General features: G+C 45.0%; 7 protein-coding genes across 7 annotated transcripts; 3 read left to right on the top strand and 4 right to left on the bottom strand.

The window, feature by feature from the left end:
• Nucleotides 1-761: 761 nt before the first annotated feature.
• Nucleotides 762-5,493, top strand: AOL_s00117g35 (uncharacterized protein; the record flags this gene model as incomplete). Its single annotated transcript, XM_011127198.1, has 3 exons — nucleotides 762-4,329; nucleotides 4,413-4,534; nucleotides 4,615-5,493. The coding sequence occupies 3 exons, from the start codon at nucleotides 762-764 to the stop codon at nucleotides 5,491-5,493; spliced, it is 4,569 nt and encodes a 1,522-aa protein (XP_011125500.1).
• Nucleotides 5,494-6,264: 771 nt separating this feature from the next.
• On the bottom strand, nucleotides 6,265-6,813 carry AOL_s00117g34 (uncharacterized protein; the record flags this gene model as incomplete). The annotated part of the gene is made up of 1 exon (XM_011127197.1): nucleotides 6,265-6,813. One exon carries the CDS (start codon nucleotides 6,811-6,813, stop codon nucleotides 6,265-6,267), a length of 549 nt encoding a protein of 182 aa, XP_011125499.1.
• Nucleotides 6,814-9,767: 2,954 nt separating this feature from the next.
• On the bottom strand, nucleotides 9,768-11,637 carry AOL_s00117g33 (uncharacterized protein; the record flags this gene model as incomplete). The annotated part of the gene is made up of 2 exons (XM_011127196.1): nucleotides 9,768-10,316; nucleotides 10,387-11,637. 2 exons carry the CDS (start codon nucleotides 11,635-11,637, stop codon nucleotides 9,768-9,770), a joined length of 1,800 nt encoding a protein of 599 aa, XP_011125498.1.
• Nucleotides 11,638-12,609: 972 nt separating this feature from the next.
• AOL_s00117g32 (uncharacterized protein) lies at nucleotides 12,610-13,516 on the bottom strand (the record flags this gene model as incomplete). The annotated part of the gene is made up of 4 exons (XM_011127195.1): nucleotides 12,610-12,789; nucleotides 12,851-13,146; nucleotides 13,215-13,300; nucleotides 13,506-13,516. 4 exons carry the CDS (start codon nucleotides 13,514-13,516, stop codon nucleotides 12,610-12,612), a joined length of 573 nt encoding a protein of 190 aa, XP_011125497.1.
• A 2,131-nt stretch (nucleotides 13,517-15,647) lies between these two features.
• On the top strand, nucleotides 15,648-16,621 carry AOL_s00117g31 (uncharacterized protein; the record flags this gene model as incomplete). Its single annotated transcript, XM_011127194.1, has 2 exons — nucleotides 15,648-15,795; nucleotides 15,876-16,621. The coding sequence occupies 2 exons, from the start codon at nucleotides 15,648-15,650 to the stop codon at nucleotides 16,619-16,621; spliced, it is 894 nt and encodes a 297-aa protein (XP_011125496.1).
• A 1,356-nt stretch (nucleotides 16,622-17,977) lies between these two features.
• On the top strand, nucleotides 17,978-18,851 carry AOL_s00117g30 (uncharacterized protein; the record flags this gene model as incomplete). The annotated part of the gene is made up of 4 exons (XM_011127193.1): nucleotides 17,978-18,172; nucleotides 18,261-18,383; nucleotides 18,443-18,568; nucleotides 18,654-18,851. The coding sequence occupies 4 exons, from the start codon at nucleotides 17,978-17,980 to the stop codon at nucleotides 18,849-18,851; spliced, it is 642 nt and encodes a 213-aa protein (XP_011125495.1).
• Nucleotides 18,852-20,232: 1,381 nt separating this feature from the next.
• AOL_s00117g29 (uncharacterized protein) lies at nucleotides 20,233-21,666 on the bottom strand (the record flags this gene model as incomplete). Its single annotated transcript, XM_011127192.1, has 1 exon — nucleotides 20,233-21,666. One exon carries the CDS (start codon nucleotides 21,664-21,666, stop codon nucleotides 20,233-20,235), a length of 1,434 nt encoding a protein of 477 aa, XP_011125494.1.
• Between the last annotated feature and the right edge of the window lie 510 nt (nucleotides 21,667-22,176).

Genomic DNA, 22,176 nt, shown 5'->3' with positions numbered 1-22,176 from the left:
TGCATTATTCGCATTTGATACGTACCTTTTATTCTTATTACACTCTCTTATTGGATGATGTTCTTGACAAAACAAAAAAACAAAAGATGTGACTATTCTAAATTTGATTTCCTTCTTCCATTGAGATCCGAGAAGGCAATTGAATTGAAGTTGTATTGTATTTACCGTATCATGTATATCGACTTGGAGGACTGAGATTGGGTAACGGAATGTAGGAAATGCCGGGTGCGGGTTTCTTGGCCCCCGGTAAGATGAAGCCATTTCCTAATGCGAAAATACCACACGCCCTTTTTCTGCCATACATGCATGTACATTGCATTGCACGTTCTCTTTCGTGTCGATTCGTCCTGGACGAAAAAGCTACATGCGGGCGATCCTTTGCTGGAATTAATTAGGCACACACACTTGCATCCTACCCCACATGGGTTAGGGGCGGAAAGGAATTAACGCGGATTATGGGTGCGGCGATAGTTTAAATTCGAGGGAATGAGAGGATGTTGGGTGTGATGTTTATTTAAGCAAGAGGATCTCTCTCCTCTTTCTATCCTGGTTGTTTCTTTTTTTTTATTATTATGCTACTTATATAAGATAAGTTCTTGAATTTGAGGAAAGTCAATGGAGTTATAGTCTCTCTCTCTTGTTACTCTTTTTTTTACCTTTTTTTCTGAGAGAGACGTCTATATATACTTCAATTCATAAGAGTCTATTCTATAAGAAGTAGTAGTAGATACTTACCCACAGAGGAGAAAGACAAAAAAACCATGGCTTCGCAATCTGCGAAACCTACACCCCCGAAACTGGGATCAACAAGTACTACCGCAAATTCCGGTCTATCCTCACCTACAACGGCCACAAACATGGCCGAAAAACATTTCGAAATCGGTCCTACATCACCTACATCCCCGCGTTCGGAAAGCCACGCCCCATGGAGCGGCGACCAAGATGATAAATATGGTGTCTCAGAAGAAGAAGAAGAAGACCAAGATCTCGACCGAATTATTCGACAGATCTCACGGGTTCAATCTCGAGCCGGTGGACAAGATGGTGGTCCTGGAGGGTTAAAACGGGTTAATACCGTTGAAACCGTTAGTGGAGTTGGATTCGATGATCCGCGATTGGACCCTGAGAATCCTTCGTTTAATCGTCGGTTGTTTATTAAACGTTTCATCAGGGGTCTTGAGGAAGAAGGATTGAAGCATTCGAGGTGTGGGTTTATGTTTAGGAATCTTAATGTTTCTGGTGTCGGTGCGGAGATACAATATCAAGAAACCGTCCTGTCAGCGATATACGCCGGGCTTAGAGGAGGCAGTGGTGGGAAGGAGAAGGTTATTTTACAGAATTTCGACGGATTGGTGGAGGAAGGAGAGATGTTGATTGTACTCGGACGACCTGGTTCTGGATGTTCTACCTTTTTGAAAACAATCTGTGGTGAAGACCACGGATTGAATATTTCGGAACAGACAGAAGTGAAATACAACGGGCTTGACAGAAAGACCTTCTTGAAGGAGTTTCGAGGAGAAGCTGTATACAATCAAGAACAAGACCAACATTTCCCCCATCTCACAGTCCAGCAAACTCTCGAATTCGCTGCGGCAGCTAGAACCCCCAGTGCCCGTGTCGGAGGCTTCGGAAGGGACGAACACGCCAGGATGATGACGGGAATCATCATGTCCATCCTAGGCCTCTCACATACCAAAAACACCAAAGTTGGAAACGATTTCGTCAGAGGTGTCAGCGGTGGAGAAAGGAAAAGAGTCAGTCTTGCGGAGATGGCACTCGCGGGTGCCCCCATCGCTGCTTGGGATAACTCCTCCCGTGGATTGGATTCCGCTACCGCCTTGGAGTTCGTGAAGAGTTTGAAGGGTGCTGCTACTTTCTTCGGAGTTACTCAGGCTGTGGCTATCTATCAGGCCAGTCAGAGTATTTACGATTTATTCGACAAAGTTATAGTTCTGTATAAAGGTCGCCAGATTTTCTTCGGAACCACGGGTAGAGCAAAAGCTTACTTCGAGGAGATGGGATGGGAGTGTCCTGTCCGTCAGACTACCGGAGATTTCCTCACCAGTGTCACAAACCCAAGTGAGAGGAAACCTAGACCCGGGTTCGAGAGTAAAGTCCCCAGGACCCCCGAAGAGTTCGAAGCCTACTGGATCGCTAGTCCGGAGAGGAAACAGTTATTACGAGACATGAACGACTGGGATGCTGTGCATAACAGCGACGAGACCTACGGCGACCTTCGAGAAGCCAGGAACATGGCCAAAGCCGATCACGTTCGCCCAAAATCCCCTTATACGCTTTCAATTGCCATGCAAATCGGACTTTGTACGAAACGAGCTTACCAACGAATGTGGATGGATCTAACGTCGACTATCACACATGCTTTGGGGAATATGGTTATGGCACTTATCGTCGGTAGCATCTTTTACGGAGCACCATTATCCACCGCCAGCTTCTTCTCAAAAACCGGTTTACTCTTCTTTGCCATCTTGCTGAACGCCCTCGGATCTATCACGGAAATCAACATGTTATACGACCAACGACCTATTGTACACAAACATAATAGTTACGCATTCTACCACCCCTGGACCGAAGCCGCCGCAGGTATCGTATCAGATATCCCGGTCAAATTCGTTGCAGCCGTGGCATTCAACATAGTCATCTACTTCCTCGGTGGTCTATCCTACGAAGCATCCAAATTCTTCATCTTCTTCCTCTTCAGTTTCATCACAACTCTAGCCATGAGTGCCATCTTCAGGACCATGGCTGCCGCAACGAAGACAATTTCTCAGGCTATGGCTTTCGCCGGTATCATGGTTCTTGCAATCGTTATCTATACGGGTTATACGATCACGCCCCCTTATCAGAGGAAATGGTTTTTCTGGATTTCATATATTAATCCTATTCGATATGCCTACGAAGCTTTACTTGTCAACGAAGTTCACGGTCTAGTCTACGAGTGCGCGAATCTGGTACCACCCTACGGAACTGGTGATAACTTTGCTTGTGCGGTACCCGGTGCCACACCTGGTAGTCGAGTTGTCAGCGGTGAAGCCTGGGCGTCTGCGAGTTTCGAGTATAGTTATTCCCACTTATGGAGGAACTTTGGAATCGTGGTTGCCTTCTTGATCTTCTTCTGGGTTACTTACTTTGCGGCTACCGAGTGGAATTCTAAGAGCGGTGGTACTGCTGAGTTTTTGGTTTACAGGAGAGGACATGCACCCGTTTCCAACGGAGATGAAGAAGGAAGTGGAAAGGAAGGAGAAGTTGGAGATACTGGAGATAAGGTTGTTTTGGCGGAGCAGAAGGATGTTTTCACCTGGAGAGATGTTACCCTGGATATCATGATCGCGAATGAAAAGAGAAGATTACTGGACGGAGTATCCGGATGGGTTAAACCAGGAACTTTGACGGCATTGATGGGTGTTTCCGGCGCTGGTAAAACGACTTTACTGGATTGTCTCGCTCAGAGGATGAAGGTTGGGGTTTTGACCGGTGATATGTTGGTCAATGGTAGACCTCTCGCCCCAAGCTTCCAGCGAAGCACAGGGTACGTTCAACAGCAAGATTTACACTTGGAAACAGCAACTGTGAGGGAGAGTTTACGGTTCTCTGCGATTTTGAGACAACCCGAGAGCGTCAGCATTGAGGAAAAGCATGCTCATGTCGAGGATGTCATTAAGATGCTTGGAATGGAAGACTTTGCTGAAGCAGTAGTCGGAAATCCTGGAGAAGGTTTGAACGTCGAACAAAGGAAGCTATTGACAATTGGAGTTGAACTGGCCGCGAAACCCGACTTACTACTGTTTTTGGACGAACCAACCTCTGGATTGGATTCTCAGAGTTCGTGGAGTATTGTCAATTTCCTCAGGAAACTTGCGGATTCGGGACAGGCCGTTTTGTCAACTATCCATCAACCTTCGGCTATTCTCTTCCAAGAGTTCGACAGACTTTTGTTTTTGGCAAGAGGTGGAAAGACAGTCTACTTCGGTGATATCGGCCACAATTCTCTAACTTTACTCAACTACTTCGAAGGCCACGGAGCTAGGAAGTGCGGTGGCGATGAGAACCCAGCGGAATACATGTTAGAGATCATTAACGGTGGAGCTCAAGACTGGCCAGCGGTTTGGAAAACAAGTCAAGAAGCTAAGGATGTTCAAACCGAATTGAACCGGATCCACGAGACAATGGGACATCAAGAACCCAAGGCGTCCGGTGGATCAAGGGAGTTCGCAATGCCCTTGGGACCACAGATCAAGCATGTCACAGTCAGAGTTTTCCAGCAATATTGGCGGACGCCGTCTTATATCTACGGAAAGCTCTTGTTGGGTGGTAAGTTCTCCTCTTTCTTTTCTCCTCTCATATATTTGTTTCTTGAATATACAATTCTAATTATCATTATGATGATATTATAGTGGCATCGGCGCTGTTTATTGGATTCTCGTTCTTCCTTCCAAAGAGTTCGCAAGCAGGGACACAAAGTCTCATCTTCGCAGTCTTTATGGTAATGTCGATTTTCAGTACCATAGTCCAACAGGTATGCATTACCCCCTCTCCAATACTCAAATCAAGTAAACAATAGTTATGGATGGACATTAACATATTTATATAATCTAGATCATGCCACGCTTCGTAATCCAAAGATCTCTATACGAAGTCCGCGAACGTCCTTCAAAAGCCTACTCCTGGATCGCCTTCATCATCGCCCAAATCGTCGTCGAAATCCCCTACCAAATCCTTCTCGGCATCCTAGTCTGGGCAGCCTGGTACTGGCCCGTCTTCGGCCGCCACAACCCAGCCGAAGTCGTCGTCCTCGTTCTCCTCTATCTGATCCAATTCTTCGTCTTCGCCAGTACCTTCGCTCAAATGCTCGTCGCCGGTCTCCCCGACGCCGCTACAGCCGGAACACTCGCCACCTTGATGTTCTCTCTCATGTTGACGTTCAACGGTGTCATCGCCCCTCCGGATACTTTGCCGGGATTTTGGATCTTTATGTATCGTGTTTCACCGCTTACTTATCTCGTCGGAGGGGTTACGGGTGCTTCTATGCATGATCGAAAAATCACTTGTACGACCGAGGAATTAGCCATCTTCCCTCCTCCTTCCGGTCAAACCTGTGCTTCCTATCTTGCGGCTTACTTTGAAGCCGGAGCACCGGGTTACCTTCAACAAGATGATCCCAATTCCACGGTCCAGTGTAGTTACTGCCCTGTCACTGTTTCGGACCAGTTCTTGGCTGCGAGTGGTATTGAGTATAGTTACCGTTGGAGGAACTTTGGGATCGTGTGGGCGTATGTTGGGTTTAATATCTTTGCTACCGTGGTGCTTTATTATCTAGCTAGGGTGAAGGTGTGGAATAGTCCTGAGGCGAAGAAGAAGAGTGTTAAGGTTGCTTTGAGGAGGTTGAGGGATGGGAGGAGGATCGGGAAGAGGTTTTTTACGGATAAGGAGGAGTGTCCGTTGGAGAAGAAGAAGACTAATGATAGAGTCTTTTGATTTAATCTAGGAGAGGGGGACGGAGAGTATATTTGGTTATAATTGCGGCCAGCGACTGTTTTATGAGTCTCAGCACATTTAGTTATTATTTCACTTAATTATTTTTTAGTATTAGAAAGCTTGTAATCTGACAGTCTATACAAATTTATATTTCACTTCGAATTCGAACTTGATTTTTATTTTCACTTTACCGTACTACCTATTAGGCAGACCATGTTTACAGTGACAGGCTACTTAAGTAGTTACTTTGATCAAGTTCTTATTTTGAACTACGTATACATTTGACTCTATATTTAATGTACATATACATATACACCACCAGACAGCCATCACCATCCCCGGACTGAATAATATTATAGTCCTAATTAAGACGGTATCATGAGCTGACAACCTTCTAGTACACTACTTTTGGATGCGCCAGGACACGGCATCATCGAGGGGGGCTCAACAGGCCTTCCGTTATCCGTAATCGACGTTCCGTCGGGGGGCAGTTGCACCGGAGTCGTTGTGTAACGCCCATGTGATACCAAAATGGTCGAGACCCCTAATCGAGCCCGGTATGTGCGTGTGTGTTCATGGATTTCCGTCTTTGGGAAGAGGGGACACTCGTAGAGTCCCCCACAAACGAGTTATTTCTCCTCATATCGATACACGAGAGCCATACTGCCTAATAGCTCCAAGTTTGATTTTGATTTTATGTTGACCCCCCCATCCCAATCTCGTCTCGTCCTGAAGAATGTTCCGCTTCGTCGTATATGACACGCCATTAGATCATAGCAATGCCTTAGGTCCAACCATCGAAACCACATAAGGATTATATTCCCTATCTCTATCCCCATGGCCGTGACCATGGGTATGGGCGTGAGGATGTCTATAAGCCTGCGGTGGTGGCAGTCTATTACCATTCACCGGCTTAAACCTCACAATCTTCTTCGCCCTCTGTCCGGACAGCCAAATATCCACATTGTGACTAAGTCCCTGGTAATCCCTTTGCATACCCAGTACCCTAAGGTAGAGGGCTTCTGTGAATTCCGGTTTGAAGTAGCCGGCCGCAGGTCTTAGATTTTTAAGGAATCCGACGAGTTTTGTGGTGGCATCTGGGATGTTGACCAACTCTTGAGGTACTGGGAGACCTTCCTTCGAGGCTTTGCGGATTCTTTGGGCGACTTCGGTGGCGTAGGGGCAGAATTTATCGATGAGGACGTTTAATTGGGCGGTTGTGATTTGAGGTTGCTGCTGCTGCTGATGATGGTGATGATAATGGCCTCCGTCTGTGCTCTTTTCGGATACAGAGTATTCTGACATCGCGAGTGGTGCCATTGTGTCTTTTGTGATATAAGTAGTCGGAGGGAGTACTTGGGAAGGGGGGTTTGATGAGGCTTGAAGTTTTAATAAAAAAAGAATTCAAATCGAGATAGATACTATCTCCAGGAAAAAAAATTCGAATGATCCGTGGTTCTGGAATATTTTCAATCATGAGGGACGCGACTTACCATATATACTTATCATCTTACCTCCTCATCAGGTCATCAAGGGGGGGGGATGGGACCGGGAACCCAGCCGCTTTGTTTAGAACTTTGTACACTTGTTCAACCGTGAGTGAAGTGTTCGACAAAATTCCCCACAATCCTTTTTTTATTTTTCCTTTCCTTCGCCAGATGGGGACGCGCTTCGCTGGCCTCGTACAGCATTGTGACCAATCCCATTGAGAAGCCGTCCAAAAGTTGACCATCACATTACATCACGACCAGCGCATCCTTGCATAGAAAGTCGCAGTGGGTGTCTCACATCTCGGGGGGGCCCTGGGGTGCAACACGACGGCGGGTTCAAATTACCACAAACGATCCCTCGTGCCGACCGACCGACTTAGCTTTTCGGGTAGCTGCATTTAATTTCCCTGTCAACTTTATTTCACAAACTATCCATAAATATTCCATTTCAGTATTATTTATTTACTTTAAAATAACTCGAATTGAATGAATGAAGGATATCGACACTTACGGAGTTTACACTCGATCTTCGTCCTGGTCGTACTATGTAAGTGAGAACGAAGGACTTTGGGCACCGGCACCTGAAAATAGGGGCGATCCAACTAGACCAATTTGGGGATTTCCAAATCCTCTCTCCCAATTGAAATCCAGCAGCCCACACACACCCCTCAGTATCCTTTCCTCTCAATAACGCTGAATTCCCACGAATAGTTGATCCTCGAGAGCTCTCTCCACAATCTTGATGTTCTACTGGGGAGTGGAGAGCAATCAGCATGCCCCTCAAAGCGCCGGGTATCCTTGATTCAATGCCGAAGTCCCGTTCCCAAAAAGCGTGTCCGTCTCGTGTGCGATGGTTGTATCCACATCATGATCACAAAAAAAACCCCCCCATTGGATGCCAAGAACACAGAGTAGACCCAAGAAGGGTTTTTCTTGATATTTCCACTTTCGTCGCGTACGGATAATCCGTTTGCTCTCTCTGAATCCGATTGGAGAGTGTTTTCGAAAAATCTTAGGTCAGAGCGATGCCGAGGCTGAAATGTCGATGAAATTAACATGTTGTACAAAATCAATTCTGATATCGTAAACAAATTAATTAACCAATTGGCTCTAGCCTTAACGCCGGTACTAAAGTCACTGACATGCAATTAGCACAAGGTTTTAGGGTCCAGACCGAGGCTCTTACCGTAGTATATAAAATGACGATCAACCTATGGAAATGCATTTCGTAAAAGACACAGGTCCACCTTCTGCCAACTGTAATAATCGATTGGTGAAGAAGTATAGTTTTAGATTATGCTTCCCTTAAACGAAAGGCTAGCATCATCAAATAGTAACCAACCACAAAGTCAGTCCAAGCATAGACCCGGGTTCAAGCTGTTAATAATATATTCGTCAGGAAAGCAATCTACTACGTACATGATGAATGTGGGTTTCGAGGTTGATTGATACTGAGTATACGTACCTGAATACCTCTTACCAGGTACTGAGTAGATGCCAATAGCAAGCCTTAAGAATAATAACCTACCAGTAGTTGTCATCGTCATCACCGCCGAGCCCACATATATACACCCTTAAACGTCCCCCCACCCTTAAATACTTCAACTGCTCCTCTCAAATTCCGAGCTTGTTAGTAGCCCAATGGTACAAACCTCGACAGTTCGAGTAGGAACCTCCCGAGTTAGAGGAGGGATCCGGGGTGGTCCCGAGACCACCCCTATAATTGACGACGTGTGTGTTATGCCATTGCACGCTGAGGTAGGGGTTCGATTCATAGCTATACCGTTAAAGCTAGAACTTCCGGCCCGAGCTCCCCTTTTTTTTGCATTTTAATTAGTTCTTTTTTTGGGTCTTTGATGATAATAATACATCTTTTGAAGCTTTAGGAAGAGAGGGTTGGTGATGATTGAGAGGGGGGGAGGGGGGTTGTAGATGGTTGTGTGTTCGAAACATCTGTTGGGAGACATTCTCGGGATAATCTTTTTTATCTAATTTTTCCTGTAGTTACAACCCCCCCTTCCCATCTGCTAGGCACACCCACAGTCAAACAGCAGCAAAGACTTGTACCCCGCCAACCGATACTTACCAGACAGACTTATCAGCGCCCATCCCGAATGCATCCACTATTAGGTGGTACCCGCTCTAAAACTTACTTGGAGATATATATACTATTACACCTTTCACTACCAAGTATAAACTATACGACATATTGTATCATCGGGATCTGCTTGATGTACCTAAGTAAGTATATATCTTCCCCCACCATCCAAGCCGCAATATCTCGATGACTGTCCCGCGTTGTTATTGTTGTAACTTGTCAACATCTCGCTGAGTCAGCCTAGATATAAATATGCATATACAATATGTAAGTAGGTATTCTTCGAGGTCCAGCTAGATATAGGCCTAAGCTTCTGGCTAGATCTAACTAGGTAGTCCAGCTTGATATCTGGAGATAGCACAATATCAAAACCAGGACTATTTATAGATTAAAGCTGCGAAATATATAAGAACCCAAATTTACAGTATATGTACTTCTAGTCAAATGCCTCCCATATTTGCAAATTCTTGAACTATGGGTATATTTTCATTGGCGACTAGACTTCATATAACTAGCGGGTCTAGAAACACTATCATTGACCAGCTCAGACCCTTACACTACAGATCATGAATAGTAATCAACTCCTTCATTCTTTGCCTTTTATAATTAGTTGAGTCGGCTCGTAGACATCTCCATCCTTATAGACGCATTCATAATCTTAAGATTCAATCCCCTTATTTCTTCACTCAACGCTCAATCCATGCCTTCCTAGTATTCCCCACAATTACCTTCAAACAATCCTCCACAATCTCAATAACCTTCTCTCTAAACTCCCTATCCCCCTCTCCGTCGATAGGTACATACCACCCACCCCCCTTAGGAACTTTCCCAGTCCACCCTTCTTTATAAATCCTCTCCGCATGAAACCCATTAATGCAGTGGGCCAACATTGTTTTATGTACAATATTAGCGTATAAATCACACGCCCAGCAACATACTCCGGAGACACCATAAACAACATACGGCGTGTTGAAATTGTAGATACCATAGTTGTAGATGAAATTTATGATTGCGACTTCCGGGTGGACGCAGTGTTTGTCCGGTGGAGGATTGGGGGTCCATATGGTCCGTGGATCCGCATTCGGGTATTTTAATTTGATAGACGGCGGGCTGATTAGTAGTCTATACGGGGGACCCGCATATTTTCTTTCTATCCATTCTAGAATTTCGAGGACGGTTGTTTGTGGTGGTGGTAATGATTGATCGGGGGGGTCAGGCGCCTTCGGTATAAGCTCCTACTCATGCGCAGCCATTTAGTATACCCTCTGATAGTACTAGAAGGGGAAATATGTATAGATAACTCACATGAATTTCCAAATTCGATAGCATCTTCTGATATTGCGGTGTATATGCCCTCCTGATTATGAACTCCGCAGCCCTCGGATACCGTGCAATTTTGTTCACCCATTCCATTTGTTCATCCGTGAATTTAACCAGTGGTTCAAGTTCCGTCCTCTTTTTGTATATCAGATCGGCCACTCTCATATACTCCCACAGTTTGTCGTTATCTGTCTCACGAAAGTCTTTAGATCTTATAGCTCCAAGAAACGAGATAAGTCCCTGTCTGAGCGCCCTGAAGAACCTTCCTCGCTCCGCACTGCTCATTTTAGTTGGCATCAAACGTTTTAGGGCAGATGTTAACGCCCACGGCGGTGCTTCATCGTTGCTTATATATTCCCAGTCCATGTTTTCGTTTCGTACGTCTTCCTGGACCGGTTCGTTCCTAAATTCCGATGGCGAATGTTGAAATTGTCGATTGAACGGTAGCATATCATCCTCAGGAAAGCAATATATACGTCTCCTCCTATTCACCTCGACTCTAACCCACTCCCCCGGTTCATCCACCACTTCAACCTCCATATCTTCATATCCTTTTCTCGAATCCACAAACTCTGTCAACTTCGTATTCCCAGCCGCCAAATCAGCAATCTTCTCCCACCCAACCCCTTCACCATCCTCTTCGCACCGATCCAAAAGACTAACCCCACTATCCCACACCTCTGCAGCAAGCCCCTCAAATAACCACAAAATCCTATCTCTACACCTACCAACCACAATTATCATCATCTCTTCATAAACCCTCGTATGCATTACCTCCCGCCTCCTTCTCCTACCCCTAACTCTTATCCTTCCATATTCCCCTCTAGCAATACTTCTCACCATCTCTCCAATAACACACACATACCCTTCCTCTATAACTCTCAGCACCTCAGACGCAGCAAAAAATACAACCACCTTATTATATAGTGTATACATCGTCACAGCTACCTCGGAGTTTCCGGTGGTGGCGAAGAGTTGAGAGATCACGGTTAAGATCTGGAGGGTTTCTCGAGGGATGGCATGCCATTGGGACTGGTCGTAGGCCTTTTGGCGGGCACGGGAGGTTTGAGGATTGGGTTCTAGGTGGTATAGAGCGTGAAGAAGGAATGGAAGGTCGGTACAGCGTTTATCGAGGGATGGAGGTGGGTTAGATGATTGGTTTTGGTCCTGTTGTTCTTGATCTCGGTCTTGTCTTGGTCCTTGTCCTTGGTCTTGGTCTTGGGAATGGTATTCCATGACTGCAGTGGAGGGGTCTCGTTCGATACAGGAGGGGTGGGTGATCTATGTCAAGAACATAATTTGAGAGATACAACCATAAGATACGTTAGGGAGGAAGGGGGAGAGGAGGGTACCCGGGTATAGATTCGATATGCAAGATCCGCATTTTTGACTGGTTGTAGTTCAAATGCTGCATAATTCCCCCAACTTTGATTCGCGTGTCGTGGGGGTGTCGATAAAATGGATAGAAGCTTGTTAGTAAATGATACATATCCTCATACTTGTCCGGCAGATATCACAAAAAATATAATAGAATAGGTAGAGAAAGGTTCTGGGGTATATCCAATGTTCCTTGCATTTGAATTCTCTATGATCATTTCCTCGATAGCAGCGTGCATGCAACGAAATAAAAAGATAAAAGGTGTCAAAGGAGAAAACAGGGAAGAAAAACTAGCAATTTTGTTATAAGGCCCATCTAACACACGCAAGAAAACGATGGAAGACATGATAGTCTCGGGGAATCTCTTTTTTTTCCTCCTTTGCTGCCCTCCTCAAATTTCCTTATTTCTCTTAACCTTCAAAAATGAAAAGAACGACAATAATAATACGCATAGCACATACAACTGCTAAGTAAAAGGCTCCCGGGGAATAACTCTGGACTCCGGCCCAAGGGCTTTGATTCAAGTTTTTGCCAATTTTTTTTTCTCCTCAAGTTTTTTGCGCTTTCAATCCATATTCTCAGTACGGCATTTAAAAAGGAAAAAAAAAGAAAAAGAGAAGACGTGGCTCTGTCAAAAAAAGTTCGGGCAAAATAGATATAAAGGGAAGAAAACAAACAGCAACAAACCGCTGTTTAAATGCACTTTACGGTTACGACGGAGGTCGAAGCGGTCGATGGATCTCATAGGCGGTAATGCGGACGGGGCCGTTGCCGTATAGACGTTTCCTGATGGGCTTCGAGAAGTCAAACCGAAAGATCATGATCGGCTCCTAGACTAATCCATCATAAAGCGACAGCGCCGAGACGATAGTCTGATCCCTCTGGCTGCCTTCACGGAACTCCTCTAGTGTGAGACTGTTACTCTCATCTTTGTCCATCATGCGGAAGATCTTTCGAACACGCTTTTCTGGGGTGTCTTCATCTTCTGGTAATTTTACCATCGTGCCGACCTATAATTGCCAATTAGTTAGGTTTTTTTTATAGAAGCTGTGAATCTTTCCGAAAATATACCATCTTATAAATCGCTTCGACGATCTTGAGCATTTCATCGTACGAAATCTCACCGTTACCATCGATGTCGTACAGCTGGAAAGCCCATTGTAACTTGTCTTCCAGGGTCCCTCGCGAAGTAACGCTCAAAGCACAGATAAACTCCTTGAAGTCAATAGTTCCGGAATGATCGGAGTCGAAGACATTGAAGACGTAATCAGCGAAATTAGTCGGGTCGCCAAACGGAAAGAACTGTTTGTAAATTTTCTGGAACTCTTGTTTGTTAAGGGAGCCTGACGGGCAATCCTTCAAGAAACCTAGATTACGAGCCATAGGTTATTATCATTGGTCCTTAATGATACCTTGAGAAACAGCTGATATTCACCTTTGTACCATTGCTGAAGCTCCTTTCTATCGAAATGTGTATTTTTCTGGAGATCATCAATCTCCTGTTGGGAGAGTTTAGACTGACTGATAGGTGAAAACGGTTAGTAAATTACATATGTAAATGCTATGGGTACCTCTCCTCGGCCTTTGTCGGGATCGCGTGAGAGGAACCTGAGGCTGAATTGTGTCGGTGTTAAGGGAGAACCGAGGCCGTAGGCACAGCTGAAAGGAATGCCAAGGCGCAAAAAAAACCGGGGGGAAAGTCGATGGATTGAGGGGCAACACTCACTTCTTTCCCATATTTTACGGTCGGAGGACCCGAGCGAACGTTCCGTAGAGTGACAGTGACAGTGGACAGCGGAGGAAGTTTAAGTGGTGTTTGTATCGAGTGCGAGCGTGGAGATAGTCTTTTGGTGGTTTGGTGGTTGTGGGAGTTGTGGTCGTGGAAAGGGAAGCAGAAGAGAGAAGGAAGGAGTGGGATATGACCAGAGATATGGCGGGGGTCTGTTAGCTTAGCTAGCAAAAGTCACTTAATTAAACGGCTCGGTCGACTCGGTCTTTCGTCACTGCCCGACAAAACGATTATCTTTTCCCCAATTTCTTTCAAATTTTAATTTTTTTAAATAAAATAAAATAAAATAAAGCAAATACGTCGGAAAAGAGGCGGTTGATGATTGATCCAAGGGAGGTATTATATTGTATGTCAATATTGCCGCTGAGAAGGAACGAGCCGTCGCACGATCTGAGGATCGATGGATGAGAGGGGGATATATACGCCACACTGCACCTACGATGCGCACGTTTTTTTCTTCCTTTCTGTTCTATTCCAGAGCTAGATCGCACTAGTTTGGGATCGAGAGTATACTATAATAAGAACGTTGTAAGGGAGTAAGTTAGGGGACTGAAGTAGCGGGATGGTCGGGTTATATATATAAAGTTGTCAAGCTTGCAAGCTTGGGGACTTAAGCTTAGCTTAGCCTTTTTGTTACCATCGAACTGTGACGAAAGAGCTCGATCAGTCAATTCTAGTTCAAGATCCGCCACTGATATCAGATATGTTCCTCAAAAGTGGAGACAAACTGCGAATTTTCCTCTCGTCACGGAACATGCACAGCCTCAATGCACAGGGGTCCCTCAGCACATAGAACATTAGCTCCCCCATCCCTTCGGTGGTGCCCCGCTCAGCTGTTTCCTGACATACGAGCTACGGAGCACCCTCAGATTCCTTTGCATTCCATCCAACTATCGCATTTAAGGTTGACCGGGGTATCTATTTATTAGTCTAGACCGAATGAGGTAATTTTGGATTTTACAAATTTGCAACATCCAATGATATTGATTTGAGTTACAATATCAAGCAATTCGAACCCGTTATTATAAATCAAATTGAAATCATAACTGTTGCACTTACATAAAGCGTATACATACTCAAAGCGTGTATATCTATTCAGGCAGTATCGATACGTATCGATATATTGTATTGGCTTGGGTACGGCTCTGAGCTGAGCTTATCTTGATCGACATTTACTATATCGATTCGTCAAATGCGAAGGGTGCAAACGAAGGCTGGCATATAATACTAATCAAAGGTTCGGCCGGGTTTCATTTGTTGAGGTTGTTTGGCGAACATTTCCACCAGCATCATGATCTATGGCCATCGTCTCATAGACAAATATGCGAAACATCAGCTTCTCCTCGTATCTCTAATAAACCGATTTCTGAATTTGAAATCAAAATCTGTTCCCAAGGCCCTGCCAATTGGGAATTAAGTCCGTCGGGCAGACTTGGCATCCTTGTGCCATTGTGGCTTTCTTTTTCGAGCATCCGTGGCCAAATGATACTTTATGTGATATCATGATGTGAACCAGGTTTCCGGCAAGAACCCTAAATTCATGACGCAGATAGTTAGCCCCTGAAACTTGCTTTTGCCTCTGCAGTCTTCCCTGTGTCCAGAACTTGAGGTATAGTTATAGCTTGTAGTTTGTATAGGCACAAAAGCACATGCATTATTTACCAGATGTTCAAACTCACCACAGGTGCTGGAAACCCCAACGAGACCAGGAAACCCCCTTATTTGAGTTTAAACAAAAGAAAGAAAGAAAGAAAGAAAAACAAAAAGAAGATATATACTTATCTCGCGATCACCAAGTAGCCTTGTAGTCTTGTACAATATATGCACCTAGGTCCTAAGTTACCGGTATCGTTTGCTTTGGTTGCACGTGGATGAATAGAATGGATGTGCCAAGGCTGATGCTTGAACTGCAGTTCGGTGGAAATAGGCGAGGATCCAGAGCCCTGGGGAGCTTAGCTTCGAGACCCACAATCGCGACTTCTCAGATCCACCACAACTTCACTCTTCAATCCACCAGCTCCTCCATCATGAAAAGGCTCCGATAGCCTATTAATCCCCACTTATATTATACTTCTCCCAATGGATGCTGTTCTCAAGAAGTCACTCGAAGCAATCGAGTCCTCTCTCGCATCACTTCTCGAATCCGTCACTGTTGATGACCCATCCAGTGATGCCGCACTCGCCCTCGTCGCCGCCGATGACGACCTCTCCTCCAGTCTAGAGCAACGTACAGTACACAATCCTCCACCTCACCCACCCAAGCAAAGTTTATAAAGCTAAACTGTTCATTCTTTGATATCAATATAGTGGTAGTACACCAAACGAATCACCAAAAACTCCTGCATCTACGCGCCCTCTCCTCCGCTCTGGACTCTGAACTTTCAACCCTCCTAACCACCCTTTCCCAAGCACGTATAGAGCTACAATCGACCACCACAACCGTATTCCCTGCTCACGCTCGACAAGTAGAGTACGATGCTCTCCTCTCATATGCTACCAAAATTTCCAAATTCACGCGACCGCCAACACATCTCAAATCACAACCACAGCCGGCCGATCCTACTGCTTCCACAGAAGCATCTTCTTCAACGGCTTTGGTATTAAAATCTGCGGATGTGAATGGGAACAATGCAACCAAAGATGGTGGTGTAGACGGTTCAAGTGCGAATAATGCAGCCGGTGCCGGTGCTGGTGAAACCACCGGGAATGCTGCGACACGACCAACAGCAGAAGACATCGCCATGCTAGACCCGACGGCAGGAATGCCCTTCGTACCATGGCCGACCGAGGAGATCATGAGAAGAGGTATTCTAGCCAACATGGGTTCTATGGAAACTATGCCTGACGCTGCAGCTGGACAAGAGGCGGAACCAGGGGCAGCCGAACCAGACACGACAGGAGAAGTTGCACCCCCTACTGGTGGGAGCAGGCAAATGTCTGATGCAGACAGGGAAAGAGCAAGAGAAGAAGCTGCGAGAAGGGAAGCCGAGAGAAAACAGAAGGAACAGGAGGTATTTCAGGGATTGGACCTCTACGACCCCGACTCTGATTAGGAATCAACAGAGGGTTGAGTGTGTCGAGAAACGGATATTTAGGGAGGTCTGGCTATACTTGAGTATAGCCCGGTTCAGAAGTAGCATGGGCATGTCTCTTTTGTGTACTTAGAGCGTTAGCCTCCAGGCAGAAGAGGGTATGATAGTGCTATCCGCGTATGTTGGATCAGGGCACCACTCCCCAGACCATGCACCATTGTAATACTTTATTGTATATTGGCTCGATTTATATCTACCTTCTGTTTTCTTGGAAGATAGTTTCAATTCACGAACTCAATTTGATCTTTACATATCTCAAAGTTCTATAACCCCGGGCCTATAGTCCGCGCAGCCGAAGATTGATGGCCCGCCAAACATCACGACTCCACCATCAACATCCTGAATGTACAAAGTTCTGCTTGTATATCTGCTTCCTCTACTCTCACGGAAGAATAACTGAAATGGAGAATAGTGTTAGAAACTCGACGAAAGAGGATACAGTCTAGTCTGTACCTCAGAGTCCTCCAAAAGCCCAGTTCCTTTCAGATCCGATCTTGTGTAACATCGCTTTAAGCGAGCCAGGGGCCAGTCAGCAGTCTCAAAGCTGCCGATCCGGCTTCAAAGGCCAGGGCATCCGTCTTAAGTAAGTACATACTTAGGTATCTGCATACGACCTTGCATAGCACTGCAACATTGGTGGATACTTCTCATGTTCTAAGTCATCTAAGAAACTAAGTACTTCCTTCCTTCCTTCCTTTCACCTTCTCGCTCTTGTCGAGTGAGAAGATCTTCGTCCACAGGAAAAGCTGTTCTCTAAGGCTTTGGTTTGACGTTTGGATATACGCAAAGCTTAACTACAGGATCTATGCTATATCGACAGGCATATGACAGGCAAATAGGCCCTATACATCCATGCAAACTGGAGATGGCACTTGAAAACACATTAACTCAGGGAGATGAGACTGACGAGACCGAAACCCTGCATATCCCACATTCCAATGCAATATGCAACACGGCTCGAGACGACGCGCGCAATCGATCTATTGCGCGCCCATTGGCTAGATGCGTGATACAAGTCGTTGCCCTTGTGGAATGCGACACAAAGTCAAAGAGTTCCAGACCTATCCCAACCACCTGCTATACGATCGACATTCTATTGCCGGATGAGTTATCGATATCGTTGGTAGGATCCCCAGGTTTTCGAGTATATAAACTGTGTTCGGCCCTGATATAATATTAAGAGTCCACCAATTCGCATCCGAGTCTGTATTTTCAATTCCTACTCTGTAGAATAAACAGTTCCCAGTCGACATACATAAGACTTTCGTGGTCAACCCATCGACGAAGTTGGACGGTTGATATCCAGAATATACCACAATGCATTTCATCAAACAAGCCGTCGCTGCTACCATCTTTGTTTTCTCATTTCAAACAACCTTGGTAGCCGGTCAATCTGCATCTTTGGTTCGGTCGTACATCAAAACCGAGAAGAAGCTGGCGGAAAATCTCAGCCCGTTAGTGGATAACTTAGACTACCATCTTCAAGGCGAAGAATGGACCCCGGTTTTTAATGTAAGATCTCTACATAAATGCATTCATATCAATTATGCGACATATAAGTGGGAGGAAATCATAGTACTAACTATTATATGTCTTACAGAGAGTAGTAGCTGGCTTGGATGCCCTCACACGCGGGGTCAGGCTCGCCGAGAGGAGGTTTAGCCCAAAACTCCCGACGTTTAATGAGAAGGATACAAAGGATATAGAGAAGGATTTCCTATCTGTGGGTTCCCCGTCATATACTTTATTTTGATAAACTTAAAGTGCTGATAATATATTTAGTTCGCTGACGAAGCCATTGATGCCCTTGCTACTTTCACGAGAAAAACTCGACCGGCCGTGGACACTAAAGACGAGCGCTTTGAGACTGCATTGAAACCCCTCACTGGTCTCGAAAAATCTTTGAAGGTATCCCATCTATCTATTTTAATCTGCTAGTGAAAATAACTAGCTCTAACCGTTATTTATTCTAACTTTCTTCGTGTCTATATAGACTTATCTGCCCAAACTTTTGGAGACTATCCCATCCGCTTCCGAATCCGTTCTAGTCAGCATGCAATTGCTTCAAGATAGCGTTGGTGGGTTGGTACTTATCTTTGACGAACTCAATACTTCTGAACATGAAGAGGCTATTATTGTTGATAGTCATCGATATCGGGGTTCTGGCTCCGTTAGAATCATTATCAAATAAATAACATATCGATTTTGTTCTAATGGCCTGGGGAAGGAAGACTGATAGACTATATAGTACAATATACCCCAGACAAAGTGTAGTATTTATAATTTAGAGAAATTCAACTTAAGTGATTTATCCCAATCGGTTAAAATAATTAATTCGAGACCGTGATCGATTCCATACATGAATTCATGAAGTATTCATTCGCACATTTTGTACTCTTGCCCCGCGCTCGATCGAGCGCTGTTGTATGGTGCCGTGTGAGATTAGGGATCTACGCTTGCAATTATATTATGCCACAGCAAGGGCCTAGGTAGGCGCCCAAACACTTAAAAGAGAACATGCACAACCCTCCTCTTTATAAATTTACAACAACGTTGGTCTAAACCGCAAGGCAGCCTACACAAGATTGAAGGCAGCCATGGCCTCTAAGAGTGTGTCCCACGACCATCATTTTGGGTTATTCGAATATAAAACCCCCAGGATTTCTCCATAATGTATACCCTATTACCTATACACAATCCTTCAATCCTCGCTCTGAATACCTAAGTAATCAACTTGGGCTTCAACTTTTCAAAAGCATCTACCCCCGTCTCAAAAATACAAACTTAACCATGCGACTCTTCAAATTAATTTCGAATATGACCTTTCTAGCGGCCTTTTCCGTAATACAGACGACAATCGGAGCGCCCGCGTCTATCCCAAGCGTAGATGATGATATCGATGCAGCCCTCAATCACGAAAGTAAGGAGAAAGTCAACATATACACTCTGATCGATAAGATCAATGAATTTTTGGGAGTAAGTCGATATTCTTCTCATCCCCTGACCTTATACTCGCGTGCTTTCAGAATATAATATTAGAGCAATCACTAATAGCGATTTTTGATCTATGTTTCAGATTGAGATGTTAGAACCACCTCCAACGAGAAGATTTTAGCATTTGAAGCCCGGTTGCTTAAAATTCGAGCCTGGATATCGATAGTGTACGAAGTATATATTTTTTTTATCCAAACCTAAACAAAAACTCGAGATGCAATTAAGTTTTAGTGAACTGTATTTCTCGGTACATGGGTCCAGGGATGTCATACTAGGCTGTCTTTGCATGAAGGAATCGAAGAGAGTAGGCTACAGGGCCTAGCCATTTCCCGGGAATGAGGTCAAGACGTAAATTTGTAAACTACATGTCTTCCCGAGCTGCAGACAGATTGAACAATTCTGAGGAACTAAAATCAATATAATCGATCCTTCAAATGGATACAGAACTTAACATTTTGATACCACATGTGCGACTACCAACCTGCTATTCACAACATTTAGTGAGAACAACTACAAGCGTACGTACCTCTATCAGATCTAGAACAAAACGTTACAGTGAAGTAACCATACTATGAATTTCAAGTAAACATGCAAGTTTTCTCGTCATGAGAACCCGGGGGCGCTATCACTCCAGCCATGTGTCCTGCCGCCTTCCAATATAGTGTGAGAACCGGGCCCTCCCACATCCAAGACATACCGCTTTGAAAGAATTTTATTCCTTCAATCGGTGGCAGTTGCTGAATTGAGCCTGTTAGATGATCCGATACCTTCAAAGCACACCCATAGCAAACAGCCGGATCGAATATGCATAGGAAAGCTGCTTCCGTCATTTTAGCCACTTCATCATAACTCTTCGGCCATGATCCGATTTCTACACACGGTCCACGACAAACTTCTAATCCAGAAACCGGGTCGGGGTTTTGTAATATATCGTAGACCACGGGGTGTGATGGGAATCCAGTCCAAGGGCAATCCGTTGGTGTCGGAATTTTACAATGCCGGACGGCATAGCAGAGTTTCGGCATAATGTGGTATCGGCCCATTGAAAGTTGCCACCAAAAGGCTGCGCTCACATAGAGATTTACCAGAGGTCGTCCAAAATATGCGTCGATGCGAGCCGTCAAGCGATTGATCTCAGACCATATACATCCGGTTAGAGAGCAAGATAGGTCATGCTGTATCCGGGTGTTTGCACATTCGCTGTGGATTACGTCCGCGGCATAATCTGTAATATCATGTAGAAGTCGCAGATGATTTGAAAAGATTCCACTGATGCCGCCGGGTTTGATATTCCATTCCAAACTTGCAACCTGCGGGACAATCTTCGCATCCATGAGTGCGACTGTTGTCCAATCTGAGTAGTCCCATTTAGAGCAACTATGCCTTCTGAAGATTGTCTCAAACCCCAATTCGCAAAGTGAGAATGGGACGGTTCGCGCAATATCATACCCGTTACAGAAAGACCTTCGCGCCGATTCCAAGATTTCTTGATCATTGTGAAACATAGGTGGGTTGAATTTCTTCAAAAGGGTAGGTGTATGCCCCCAGTCTGAGAGTCCATAGACAGCAAACTTTGGAACAAACTCAGGGTCACATTGTGGAAAGAGAGGGGATACCACAAGGTACCATCCGTACCATACCCATATCCCCAGAATATGGTCGTTGCAATGCCATCTACGGTCTTCGGGGACGGGAATACAGCCATTGTGCAGCCTTTTGTTGCATAGCCAGAGCGGTGTACTATCTGACCGGGGAATTTCCTCCAGATTGGCCGGAACGGCCCTTTCAAAGCATTCGCCTAGGCGTTCCAGAAACTCATCTAGTGGGGCATTTGATATTTTGGGCCAAAGGGAATTATTGTTCAAGCGATCCGAAAGGGAGATACTACTGTAGTCTGTCTCGGTTTTGTTCTGAACGGTAGTGTTGAGGCTTTTCAGGTAATCTGCGAAAGTTTTTATCCATTGCTCGAATTCGGCTCCCGCTTTCGATACGGGCTCTTCAGCGGAAACCATTGTGGCAATCTATCTCGTAGACTATGAAATTTATATATGTAGTTGTAAGATTTGTATTGAAGTTGCAATGATTGACAGCCTTTCATCGCTGCTAGAGGGCAAATTTATAGATTTCCTTCCCCTCCCCCTTCTTTTTCCTTCCCCTCTTCTTTTTTTTGAACCCCCCTAAAAAACCGCCGCGCAGAGTCCACAATTGTACAAAGTTACCTATAGTTTCCGAATTGTTCCACAGACTAGAGAATCGATCAGTCGGCCGCCTGGTTGCAGGGAAGCTCATGTGCTACGACAGATTGATTGATGGCAGGCCGATTACTATCTTAAGATTTTCATGCATAAACTTACAATAAATGCTTAAGTAAGTAGTTAGATAGATAGACTCCGTGGGGTTGCGCAGGAGTCAAAATCCTTTGTAAACATGCGGATTGATTGATATTCTTCAAGAGACGGTTAACGGCTCTACCCCCATATGATATACCTGCCCAAACCCATCCAGCGCAAGTCGAAACCGAT

Source organism: Orbilia oligospora, assembly GCF_000225545.1.
Source record: "Orbilia oligospora ATCC 24927 unplaced genomic scaffold scaffold00117, whole genome shotgun sequence".
Taxonomy (NCBI): domain Eukaryota; kingdom Fungi; phylum Ascomycota; class Orbiliomycetes; order Orbiliales; family Orbiliaceae; genus Orbilia; species Orbilia oligospora.
This window is presented reverse-complemented; position numbering and strand designations above follow the sequence as displayed.